Source organism: Papio anubis, chromosome 11 (assembly GCF_008728515.1).
Source record: "Papio anubis isolate 15944 chromosome 11, Panubis1.0, whole genome shotgun sequence".
In the NCBI taxonomy this organism is placed as follows: domain Eukaryota; kingdom Metazoa; phylum Chordata; class Mammalia; order Primates; family Cercopithecidae; genus Papio; species Papio anubis.
The window spans coordinates 80,807,291-80,821,187 of NC_044986.1; the positions used below are offsets into that span (position 1 = coordinate 80,807,291).

The 13,897-nt window shown below is 35.9% G+C and overlaps 1 protein-coding gene across 12 annotated transcripts in view; it reads left to right on the forward strand.

Moving 5' to 3' along the window:
- The window catches only part of CCSER2 (coiled-coil serine rich protein 2), a 188,225-nt gene that overhangs the window by 140,537 nt on the left and 33,791 nt on the right, over positions 1–13,897 (forward strand). For all 12 annotated transcript variants that reach the window (XM_009214468.3, XM_009214469.3, XM_017962838.2 and 9 more), the window contains 2 exons: positions 5,080–5,166; positions 12,310–12,399. In XM_009214468.3, the coding sequence (XP_009212732.2) occupies positions 5,080–5,166; positions 12,310–12,399 (177 nt within the window). The remainder of the gene's footprint in view (positions 1–5,079; positions 5,167–12,309; positions 12,400–13,897) is intronic.

Genomic DNA, 13,897 nt, shown 5'->3' on the forward strand with positions numbered 1-13,897 from the left:
TTTTGTGTGTGTGTGTGAAAAAGTTTTTTACATATAAAGATTTTATTTTTTATTTTATTTTATTATTATTTTTTTAGATGAAATCTTGCTCTGCCACCCAGGCTGGAATGCAGTGACGTGATCTTTTTTTTTTTTTTTTTTTTTTTTTTTGGAGACGAAGTTTCGCTCTGTCACCCAGGCTGGAGTGCAGTGGCGGGATCTCAGCTCACTGCAAGCTCCGCCTCCCGGGTTCACGCCATTCTCCTGCCTCAGCCTCCCAAGTAGCTGGGACTACAGGCGCTCGCCACCTCGCCCGGCTAGTTTTTTGTATTTTTTAGTAGAGACGGGGTTTCACCATGTTAGCCAGGATGGTCTCGATCTCCTGACCTCGTGATCCGCCCGTTTCGGCCTCCCAAAGTGCTGGGATTACAGGCTTGAGCCACCGCGCCCGGCCTAGTGACGTGATCTTGGCTCACTGCAACCTCGGCCTCCCGGGTTCAAGTGATTCTGCTGCCTCAGTTTCCCAAGTAGCTGGGATTCCAGGTATCTGCCACCATGCTCAGCTAATTTTTTGTATTTTTAGTAGAGATGGGGTTTCACCATGTTGTCCAGGCTGGTCTCAAACTCCTGACCTCAGGTAATCCACCCACCTCGGCCTCACAAAGTGTTGGGATTACAGGCATGAGCCACCACACCCAAACAAGAAATTATGTTTTAAAGAAAAAAATTTAATTCCAACATTTTTACACAATTGGTATCTTTACTTTTTTTCAGTGTTCCTGTCTAGTTCATCTAAATATTTAATGTTATATGATAGACATTTTGTTACACAGTATTTATTTCTTGTCCCTGCTCCATTTCCTTCCAGGCAGATTATTCCTAGTCTTTCTTATTTAAGCTGAGATGCAACAGGTCATACTGTCTCTTTTCTTCAGTATTCTGGTCTCTTTTGCATTCTTATCAGCAAATCCCCAACTATGTCACCTTTCATCCAAAATGATTTAGCAGTGCAGTTTCAAATGACACAAATACTGCATCTTGTGCCATTAAAATTTTTGGATCTAAAGTCTCCATTGGACTTACCATGCCTCTAATCTGTCCTTTTATATATCTCAGGACAGATCCCTCTCCCATTCCCTTAATGAGCTCTTTCAAATAGCCCTATGAAGCTCCATGCTCAGCTATCTCAACCTCTGCAGGTAACCTTATGTTTGTTCATCCAGTAAATATCTTATGCTTCCTGCCTGCTTGCCTTTTTTTTTTTTTTTTTTTTTGAGACGGAGTCTCGCTCTGTTGCCCAGGCTGGAGTGCAGCGGCGTGATCTGGGTTCACTGCAAGCTCCACCTCCCGGGTTCATGTCATTCTCCTGCCTCAGCCTCCCGAGTGGCTGGGACTACAGGTGCACACCGCCATGCTTGGCTAATTTTTTTTTTTTTTAATTTTTTTTTTTTTTTTTTGTATTTTTAGTAGAGACAGGGTTTCACCATGTTAGTCAGCATGGTCTCAATCTCCTGACCTGGTGATCTGCCTGCCTTGGCCTCCAAAGTGCTGGGATTACAGGCGTGAGCCACTGTGCCCGGCCTCCATCTTGCCTTCTAACTTACCTATATTTGTCTCATTCTTACTCCTTTGTTCCAGTTACAGGATAAAAATGCACACTGTGCTATGTAATATCAGCTCTTCTGTGTTCTTAACTCTTGTCTTCCGCTGCTGCTTAATGACCTAACTGCATCTCTTCCTCCTCTCTCATCTGTCTTGAGTGTGATTCCTTTACTTTCTTGTCATTATTCATTTGTAAATGTGTATATTTCACTTAATTTCAGTAAATCAAATACACTTTTCCTTGACTCCCTTTAAACTCCTTTCCAGTTAGTGTGAAAACTTGGAACAATGAAAATATCTACCATTTCAATGCTGTAGACGTTTGACATGACCTTTGTTTTAAAAACTTTCTCCTTTGGCTTTTGTGTCACTTCTCTCTGGAATCCCTCATACCTTTCAACATTTTTTCCTGTAGTTTTCTCCTCTTCTTTAAATGTTAAATTTATATCTTTAGTCCAGTCCTCTTTGAACTTCTTACTCTCATAATTTCAAATATGACACATATGGATAACATGTAAAACGCCTCTCTTTCATGCTTGGTAATCCAGTTGCCCACTGGACACACTTCTATTGTGTGTCCCACCCATAAGTACCTCTAACACAGTCTCTCTCTCTCTCTCTCTCTCACCCCCCCCCATATATGTGTGTGTGTGTATTTGTATGTGAGATGTCTTAAACATTTTATTTATTTAATGAAAAAATTGATGACTGTTGAGCTCAGAAGCCAGTACCCCAACATACAGTGCTTTGACGAACTGAACTGAAGAAACCTCAAGATCTCTTCTGACTCCGCCATGCCCCCACCTCCCTCCTACCCCCCACCCACCCATCTAACAATATATTTAAAGCTTACACATATTACTCTTTGGACATACTTGTTGTTCTTCCGTATTCGCCATTTCTTTTGTTGGCACAGCTATTCACCATGTCACTCAAGCTAGAAATACAGTGTCACCCTTGAATGCTCCTCTGTTCTTTTCTCACATGCAGTGAATTGCCAAAATCTCAAAATTTTGATTTCTTCTCTCCTTTTTCATCTGTATGATCACTCTGTTGGGTCAGGCTTCTACTCTTATTTGGATTATTATAATATTTTCATAAGTGCCTAGCTCAGTTTTGTTGCTGTTGTTAAAATTTGTCCTCTAAACACCTGTCAAAGCCATCTCAAATGCAAATCTGTCACTACCTAGCTAAGGCCATGCGTGATAGTCATGGCTGTCTGTGATCTGGCCCTTGCCTAGTTTACTAGCCAGTTGCTCCTCACCATTCATCAGAGCCTAAGTGCAACAGCGACACTGCTTATGATTCTCCATATGTGCTATGCTTGCCCTCACCTTTGTATTATTGTGTGACACTTAGAATCCTTTAACTAAAATTTCAAGCCTACCACACTCCTCTGTCTTCTGAATCTTGTGCTTATCCTTTGGAACTCCACTGTAGTCCCTCATTCCTAATGTGTGATGTCACTTCTTTGCCTATCTTTATGTATAAAATCAGTGTTCCCAATGCAAAGAGATGATCAATGTTTGAGATGGTGGAAATGCTAATTGGCCCGATCTAATCACTATACATTATATGTATCAAAACATTACTTTGTAAACCATGAATATGTACAATTAAAAATAAAACAACGAAATGGTTTTGGTGGGAAAAAAAAATCCTTAGAGCAGTGCCTGCCATATAGCAAGTGCTATATACATGCTGGCTATTAATGTTCTTAGCACATTGTTTGTTGGTTTCATTTTTGGGTCCATTTCTTGTGTAACACTGTCAGAACCTACTGGTGACTGCATGAATGATGGCTGTATAGTGTTCCATCAAGTTGCTACATTTTATTCCAGTTATCCTCCTATAGGACAATTGTAAACTTGTTAACTTTCAGATAACACCTTGTTACAGGTTTTCTCTTACTTAGGATCAATTCTTTCACATAGATTCCTAGGAATGGGATAACTGAATCAGAGCGCAGGTATTTTGATGGCTCTTAAAAATACAGCTTTGTCCAAAAAGATTAACTGCTGTGTCTAATGATGTGCCATTTTTTCTGCAGTCTGGTTAATTACATTGGGTATTTCACCACTAACTTAATATTTATAAAACAATACTTTATTCAACAAGTTAAATACAACATTTTACCATTTATATGTGTATTTGTGAGAACTGGCTATGTGTCTGTTGAGACCTAAAAATGATCTTAAATGTTTGGACAGGCTCTTAATATACTTGAGATATAAATCCTCTGTCATATTTGCGTGGATTTTTCGATAGCTTTTAACTAATGTTAATTGTTAAGATGCTTTAAAATGTTATATAATTAAATATAAATAATTTCTTTTGAATAGCTGTATTTGCTACATAACTTAGAAATGTGTCCTTCTAAATGTATTCTTAGAAATGTGTCTTTCATGATCTGCAATACATCTTTTTTATCTTTATGAATTTTTATAATTCCTAAACTTAAAATTCAAGTGAAGATTATTTTTTGTATGTAATAAAGTCTTTTTCAATTATAGTATACATAATAGCATTTTAAAAATCTTCCACATTGTTTGGGATGCTTATGTGATATGATCAAACCTTTGTAAAATGTCTATTTCTGATCTCTTTGTTAAAGAGAATATATGTTTTTGTTCCCGATGTATCTAAAGGGGATGACATTCTTTGCTTGTTGTAGCACAGTCTAATTATTTGCTTACTTGTTTTTCTCTCTGGAAAGATATTATTCACATCTATATTTGAATTTCCTTGCTTATATTACTTTCTCTTTTGGATAAATAATGATACACAAACAACATGGACTAACTATAGAGTAATGATTAACACTTTGGAAGTGTAACTGAATTCCTGCTTAACTTGACAGTAGGTTTCCATTTAATAGTATTAGGCATTTCTTATAGATCCAATTGACAAGGTGTTCTCTCTTTGATTCAGGAGGTACTCCTCAAAAAGTAGCTCATGGACAAAGAATCTTCCTTGTTATCCTTCAGGCACATTTATCTTTTTTGCTGATTTCTAAACCAGCCATGAAATGCCTCTGTGCCTTTAATTATTCTGTTGCCTCTGCTTCTCATGCCCTTTGTTTTCTTTCACAGGCTAGTTTTATGTATCTCTTGAAGTCTAGCTAAAGTTGCTTTTTTGTATGCGAATTTTTTTTTTTTTTTAAACTCTGTGACCTATGTCCCAGTTTTCTTATATGTAAAAAAGGGATTACAGCACCTACCTCAGGAGTGTGGGTAGAATCAAATGCTTAAATACCTGAAAGTGCTTAGTTTTTAACATCTAATAAGTGCTCAATAAATGCTAACTGTTGCTGCTACTGTTGCTCATTGTCAACATGTCAGACTTCATTATTGGATGAAATCTTGTGTTTTTTTTAAAAAGAGGATTTCCCCCCTAAATGACCAGATGGTTCATTCATTACTGTGTCTTCATCATTGATTTCATGCTTCTCATTATGGTATTTTAAATACCTCATCTAAAAATGTTTTAATATTTCAGACTGAAGATTTATTAAATGAAATAAAACAACTTAAAGAGGAAATAAAGAAAAAAGATGAAAAGATCCAACTATTAGAACTTCAGCTTGTAAGTATTGTAGTGTAATGTGTAGAGACTTTTCAAACTGGGTGAAATGTGTTTTTCATAAAACTCTGAGCCAGAATTAGAGTTTAGCTTTATTTTTGGCTCTCAAAGTTGCACTTTTACATTATTTTTAGATTATATTCACTGTAATTAATGTGTGTGTTTTAACTTTTAATCTAAATATTAAGTATTTGGTTTGAAAAATTCTTCATTGATTCAGTGACCTCAGTTTTGGGTATTTAAAATTCACCAATTTGCATTCATTTTGTTGATAGAAGGGTAAATAGCTTTTCTTCAGATATATTTAAAGAAACAAGTACTAGTGAGTTGAGAACAGGATATTTTCTCTCTCTGTGAGGAGAATTAGCCTGGGTCTTCAGATTTAGGTAGCTGCATAACTGTCAGATTGAAGGGTATTCCAAGAAAATGTTTATTTCCTATGGATGATGTTGAATGATCCATCAGAGTCATGTTTGAATCTTTATAATCTAATAATTGTGCAATTTCAAATATTAGTCTCATTTGAAAACAATATGGTGTGTTGAATTTAATTATTATTTAGTTTGTATATAAAAGACCATGATAAGAAGAAAATAATGGCCTAAAAATCACAGCAGTCAAAAGGAAGTCTTTGTTGTGAGTCAAGAGCACATTTTGGTCTAACAAAGCAATTTGGTGAAATATTAATCTCACTGAAAATATAAAGGATATACTGAGCTCTGAACCACTGGGGTCAGCTCACAGAGATCTATTTCATGAATAAATAGAGCAGACAAATCAAATATTATGATTAAAGAAAGAAAATTTATGAATCTGAATAAAAAATGGCATAATATTGCAAATTGAGGTCTTGTCACATACAAAATTAAACAGGCAAATAATAAGGCCTAGTGTTTGTGTTCAAAGCCAAAGACAAGAACCCAATCAACTTTCAGGGAGAAGAAAAAAGACAACAAAGGAAATTATGTAAGCTTCGATTTTTGCAAAAATATATTACAGAGCACAGGTATTGTGTCTTGTACAATTCAGAGAAGAGGTTATGAACCTCTTATTTTATATCCAAGCAAGTTTTTATTTATATGCAAAGGTAAATTCTGACCTTTAATGTCTTGACAGATATGCTACCCAGTTAATACATTTCAGATATTTGAGGGGTACATTGAAAAATAACTCAAGAATAAGGAGATAAAGATTAAAATGAATGAGCAGTGAAATGGAAACTAAGTGGTATAAACTTTTGAGTCACTAGTTGGAGAAAACTTACTGCCCATTTTACCTAGTGTAAATTACATATCATTCTAATGTTGGGATTTCTTTGCATTTACAAATCCTTAATTTTTCTGAAATTAAAAATTATTTTTAATTTTAAATTTTTAAGTTGCTATTAATTTTGGAAAATATTCAGATTAAATAAGTTTGAGGAAGAAGGTAAATAATATGCTGAAGGAAGTTAGAAGTACTGAATTTTTTATCTTCTACAAATGAATATTCTACATTCTTAATTTTTAAAAATATACTTAGATAAATTATAATAATGTTTATGACATGCTTTAAAGTAACTATTAGTGAGTTGGAGTAAAGTATCTTGCAAAAGTTAAAATTAAAAAAAAAAGACAAAGTAGAAAAATAAGGAAAACTTAAAAACAGCACAAAACTAAAGTAAAAGAAATTAGACCAAATATAACAAATATAATAGTAATTGCAAATAGTCTTATGTCTTGGAGAGACTTCCCTTGAGGATCTAAAGCAAAATCCAGTAACTTGCTTTGTATAAAATAAATTTAGCTAAAGGAAAATGGCACAATAAGGCTGAACATAAAAGACTAGGGGAGGCTGGACATGGTAGCTCACTCCTGTAATCCCAGCACTTTGGGAGGCCTAAGTGGGTGGATTGCTTGAGGTCAGAAGTTCAAGACCAGCTTGGCCAACATGGTGAAACCCTGTCTCTACTAAAAATAAAAAAAAAAATTAGCTGGGTGTGGTGGTTCACGCCTGTAGTCCCCAGCTACTTGGGAGGCTGAGGTAGAAGAATCACTTGAACCCAGGAGGCAGAGGTTGCAGTGAGCCAAGAGCATGCCACTGCACTTCAGCCTGGGTGACAGAGTGAGACTCTGTCTAAAAAGTAAAATAAAAGATTGGGGGAGACAGAATAAAATTATTCTCATCAAAAATATTAGGATTGCAGTAGTAAAATTAGAAAAGTAAATTTAAGACGAAGATTTGTGAAAAAGGTCACTTTATATGGACATATGATAAATAATGAAAGATGAATCTTTTTATGCCGTGAAGTTTTGATAACATATTCTTTCTTTTAACCTCAGATTGTATCTTTAAAAAAGTAAGAACAGGTCTCTTCATAGCTCAAATTATATTACCATCTCTAAGCAATTAATAGTAATTCCTTAACATCTTCTAATATCTAGTCCATACTAAGATTTTCTCAGTTGTTCCAAAAACATCCTGTACTTTGATGTCCCTAAACTAAAATTCAGTCTAGGACTATGCACAACTGGTTATATCCCTTAAGTCTCTTTTAATTTAGAGCCATTCTTGTGTGTGTGTGTGTGTGTGTGTGTGTGTGTGTGTGTGTGTGTGTTGATTTATTGAAGAGACTACACCAGTTGTCCTGAACAGTATCTCACCTTGAAAATAATTTTTAGAAAGGTTCAAGAAATATTGAAGAGCATCCTAAAGAAAGAAAAGTGAAAGCATTAATCTTTATCAGTAGGTACCTTGAAATTCTCTGTACACAATATATTCAACCTAGAAATCATATTTATCGTAAAAGAGCCTGCCACCTGTTTTTCTAGGTGGTGTGCATAGTTTTCCCATGGATTGCTTGGGAAGCTGTGGTGTATTCAACTAGAAATTCCCTCTGTAAACACATTAGAATCTCATTAGTGTGTTTACAAATTGCAGAGGAGCTGTGGCCCCGTACCAGGAGAACTCTGCTATTTTCTTTACAGTTCATGTAAAGACTAATGTTAGTGTGGTTTTCTCAACATAAATTTAGAGGATTAGAAAAGATACACTGCTTCTCACTGCAAGCAGTGATCTCTGTAAAGTGAATGCCTTAGTTTTAGGTGGCCAAGTATCCTTCTTATAGTAGAAAATTAGAAATTACTCAAAGATTTTAATAGTATCAAGTTTAGTTATAGAACTTGAGAAAGTCACTTGTTCAAACCAAGAGAGTTTTAACAGATACAAACCATTTGAAAACAAAGATAAGTAACAGCATTTTTCACATTATCAAATTAAAATCACCTATTTTAAAAATTTTTAATTTTTTTTACATTTCTATTCTTAATATAAGAATAAAAATCAGAAGAATCATAGACTAGGAGTTAAAGGACTTGTTTCTAATATTAATTAGGTAATGGCACTGACAGTTTCCATCACCTCTCTCTAGTACTTTCTTTATCCAAAATATGAAGGTTTGTCTAGGTGATTTCCAAGTTCCCTCTCAGTTATAGCCTTCTATGCTTTTTTATCTTTTAAAAAAATATACATTCAACTCCAACCTATGTTTGCATGCAAACCTTCATAAAAATACATTGACATTATAAAGTGTTGTATTCAAAATATGCTGATTTAAAATCAGATTGCACTGCTTTGAGAATTAACTGAAAGGCATAGAAGTTAAACTATTCAAACCTTATTTAAAAATTCTAAGAATGCCTGTTTATCTTTACTGCAATATCATAGTTAAATAATAGTACAGATACATTTCTCATTGACTCTTCAGAATAATCTTGGGAAATTGCTAGTGTAGAGTTTCCTTTATGGAGACACGTAGACAGTGGAACTCACGTTAAGTGGGCTAGCAGCATAGTATATTTGAAATGCCAAGACAGACCTGAGTTCAGATCCTGACTTTGAAACTTAATAGCCACGTTCTCTGAAGGGAGTTCTATAACCTCTCCTAGGCCCCTTCTGTAAATGAGGATAATAAAAGTAGTACTGGGCCGGGCACAGTGGCTCATACCTATAATCCCAGTGCTTTGGTAGGCAAAGGCAGGCAGATCACCTGAGGTCAGGAGTTCGAGACCAGCCTGGCCAACATGGTGAAACCCTGTCTCTACTAAAAATATAAAAATTAGCTGGGCATGGTGGCGTACACCTGTAGTCCCAGCTACTCGGGAGGCTGAGACAGGAGAATTATTTGAACCCGTGAGGCCGAGGTTGCAGTGAGCCAAGATCGCATGCCACTGCACTCCAGCCTGGGCAGTGGAGCAGGACTCCATCTCAAAAAAAAAAGTAGTACTGACCATATAGGGTTATGATAGTTACGTTGTGATAGAACTACATATGTAAACTACCTAATGCCTGGTCCGTGGATACATGATGAATAGCAACTCTTATATAAGCCCTAAATCATTCAGTGTAAATCAGTGCATACCTTATGATGTTTTAAGTTCCAAGTAAAAGTCCCTAACTAAAAGTAATTTTAAAAATAAAAACAGTTGTAAACTTAACAAGAAATTATATAGGTCCCATCCATTTCCATGGTTTCTTATTGATCATTTGGCTAATGATTGATTAGGTTCCAGATGGATTTTTTTGGAATCCTCTTGGCTGTCCATTCATGGTCACAAGATGTCTGTTGCTCTGTGTGTCACATTCTCACACAGTAATACCCAAGGATAGGTTAAGGGCCTATTATCTCCAGTGTCTGTTTTTAAAATCAACAAACCCTTTCTCAGATACCCTAGACTTTCCTATTTGATTGGCTAGATTTGAGTTACTTGTCCCTTCCTAAGCATAGAAGAATGGGATTAATCACATTGGTTCAGACTAATTAAGATCTAGCTCCTTGGGGTAAGAGATTAGGACGCATTTCCCCAAATATGCGACCAAATAGAAGGTGAGCATCTGTACAGTCTCTCAGCAATAAAGAAGGCAGATGGTGAGAAAATGATTTGTTAAGTCATTTTATATATGTTGACGTGCCACTAGAAACTAGACTTTCCAAATTTTGGAAAACTCTTATATTTGCCAAATATTATTTTTCATGTGTTAGCATATAGAACAGAAAATACATTATAGACAGTCCACTACTTAGGAGTTTTTGGTTATATGATGGTACAAAAGTGATACTCATTCAGTAAGCTCCTCAACTTATGACAGAATTATGTCCTGATAAACCCATCATAGGTTGAAAATAATCCCAAGTCAAAAGTGCGTTTTTAGCAATATTTGAGTTTATCCAGGTGTGACCCCATCATAAATCAAGGAGCACCTGAATTTCTGGAATTGCAATAGGATGGAATAAGTAAAGTGCTTTCATTTCAATAGTGTTTTTAAGTTACCTTTCTGTTCATCATATACCCCTCATATATGTTAAAAGTTGATCCTATTACAGTGAATTCCAAGAGACTGTAAGTTGACTTAATTATATATTGAATTTAGGGGGTTATTTTGGAGTTAGCATCTCACTCTGTCACCCAAGATGGAGTGTGGTGATGCAGTCTCAGCACACTGTGGCCTCGACCTCCTGAGCTCAGGTGATCCTTCCCTCAACCTCCTAGGTAGTTGGGACTACAGGCACATGCTACCATGCCTGACTGTTTTTTTGTGTGTTTTTTGTAGATACAGGGTTTTACCATGTTGCCCTGGCTGGTCTGGAACTCCTGGGCCCAAGCAGTCCGCCAGCCACAGCCTCCCAAAGTACTGGGAGTACAGGTGTGAGCTACTGTACCCGGCCTATATTGAATTTTGTTTCAGTGACTGTCTCATAGGAATGGAAAATATGTCTCTATGATAGACATTTTTGTTTTTAGATTTTATTTTGTATGAGGAAATTGGAATGATCTGATTGCAGTTAAGAAAAATTTTGAATATGGGTAAATATTATTAAAGTAGAAATGTCTCATTTTAACCTGATGCAATAATCAAGAATTTTTTAGTTTCCTATGAGAAAGTATGTCTACCTCCAGAGAGGTTGTTTAACAAATAATGTGGTTATTTTCTAGATTTTCACTAAGGGAGAATTCTCTTTTTTTTTTTTTTTTTTTTTTTTTGAGATGGTGTCTCACTCTGTTGCCCAGGCTGGAGTGCAGTGGTGCGATCTCGGCTCACTGCGTGCTCTGCTTCCAGATTCATGCCATTCTCCTGCCTCAGCCTCCCAAGTAGCTAGGACTACAGGCGCCCGCCACCATGCTCAGCAAATTTTTTGTATTTTTAGTGGAGACGGGGTTTCACCATGTTAGCCAGGATAGTCTCGATCTCCTGACCTCGTGATCCACCTGCCTCCGCCTCCCAAAGTGCTGGAATTACAGGTGTGAGCCACTGCGCCTGGCCAGGAGAAGTCTCTTTATCAATATTTTAATGATGTTTTTTGAAAGTGATGATTATTTGAGAAAGTTACTTTGTGTTATGTAAATGAGTGTGCTTTGAGTGGAATCGTGTGGAGAAATCATTTGTGAACAGAAATGGTCAGATGGATCTTGTCAAAGGGCTGACACTCTTTAAAATATTTCAGTCCAGTAAAGTCAACACATCATGAAAGAGGCTTCATCAGACGGCACATGAGAACAGACATCCTGACAAGTGGACTGGTGGTATTCAGTGTCCAGCAGAGTCCCATAAAAAATGCATTTAAGAAACTGAGCTTTAGTGACTGTAGTACCATGACAGTTTAGGGAAATACTGTAAATTCTGCAGTTGTATTCTTTATATACTGAATATTCCTATATGTTCTACATCCATATACTTAACTCTATATATTGATTTATATAAAATCATATATTGTATGTTTTATGGACAATATAAGAGATTGCCAAGGGTAATTTAGATTATTCAAAATTCTAACCTTATAAGGTTAGAATTGAGGCTGACTCTCAAACCCACTCCCTGAATAAGATGAGAGACCACTTAATAGACCTTAATGTTTGCTGTTGATAACGTCTTTTTTTTTTCAAAAAAAGTAGCCAGAACTATTTTGCCATGTGTGACTTTTTTGTTGATTTGGTTGCATACCCCCTAAAAGAGCCCTGATTACCTCCTGTCATAGCTGTTACTTTTTTTTTAGGTAATTTATTTTTGCTTGTCTCTTAGGTGTTTATGTGTTTTCCTAAAGCTTCTCTTGTGTGTCTTGGTGTATATATGCAGAATTAAACCAATGTAAAAATTTGTGTTTTTGTTTAGGCAACTCAGCATATCTGCCACCAAAAATGTAAAGAGGAAAAATGCACTTATGCTGATAAATATACCCAAACACCCTGGAGACGAATTCCTGTAAGTAACATGTGCTCTTAGCCTCCTCTCCGGTCATTTGCTATTTTGAGGTTTTATTTCACTCTTTTTACAGCAATCTCTAATAATTTTGAATCTGTCATGGCTGTTAATTTTGTTGTAGGTAATTTATTTTTGCTTGTCTCTTAGGTGTTTATGTGCTTTCCTAAAGCTTCTCTTGTGTGTCTTATGTAAGTGAATGTGCATTTAATAGCTTTTTCATTCTGCACACTATGGTTCATTTTATTTGTGTGTCTACTCTCCTCTTATTGCATGTATTTATGAGAGTAGTTCCACATGCCTTAAAGGAAGCAGCAGTCCTGTATGCAGTCATCCTACTTTAGCAGCATATGACACTTAGAAAATATATGATGTAGCATATTCCTTTTTTGTTAAAACTTTTTAAATGTGTTTATTATAATTACTCAGATGTCGAGGGTGTTAGGAAATATAAATGCACAAAGATACAGACAATAAAAGTTTTGTTTTAGGCAGAACTAGGGAATGGTTTACTTTAAATAGAAAGTACCTGTGTGTTCCGTGCTTATTTGTTTTTCAAAAATGTTGTATCTCAAAACATGTTTAGTGCTAAAAATACTCTATCATTTAATTTGAGTTCTTGAGAGCTCAGTTCAGGATATGCGTGAGCCAGAGAATTATCATATGGACGTTAGTCATTCTCCTATTGTTTGGGGCCAGGTAATAGACATTTCTTATTAAGAGATTGCCTAATAAGTCAGCTTTGACTCTTCTTTTGCCTTATATTTAGGAGTGGAATTCTAGTAACACAAAGGAACAGAGAAATGTAATGGCTAATATAATCAGCAATTTAGTTTGTAAAGCTTAGCCATAAGCCTTTAAAGTTTATAAAAGTGTTTTGTTTCTTTTCATGTAACAAGTATTTTTTTTGTGTGCTCTTATAAGATACGATTGTAGGAGTTAATCTATTCAACAAAAGTTTGATGATCCTCTCTCATCCCAGATATTTGGGTTTCGAACTAGAAGTGGGGAATTAGGGAAGGAAATACACAGACAAAGAAGGATTCCACCGTTTATAAGTACTTCTTAAAGAAATTGGGAATACATTGATGTAGGTAAAGTGCTGTGTAAGTCTATAAGGTTCAAAGGATGTGGGAAATCTAGTTGAAAGAATCAAGGAGCTTGGTGAAGAAAATGAAGGTTGTGTTTGAATCGTGGAAAGCAAAAGACACCAACAGACAAAGATGATGTAATATTTTTTAATGTCAAAGGCAGTGGAAGCTCATCTGTTTGCAGACAGTTGTTTAATAGAAGACCATGCCCCTTGCTTCTAGATGGAAGTTTGGGCTTTCCAGGTGTCTCCATTTAACCCATAGGGATGTTATGTCTTCTAACTGTGCTACTAAGAAGATTGGTGATTCTATTAAGCATGATAAGTTCCATTTTGCCATCCTCATGGAAATCTTTATACCACCTCTGGCTCCTTCAACCTCACTGTTCTGGAAACTGGATGTTAGTCTTC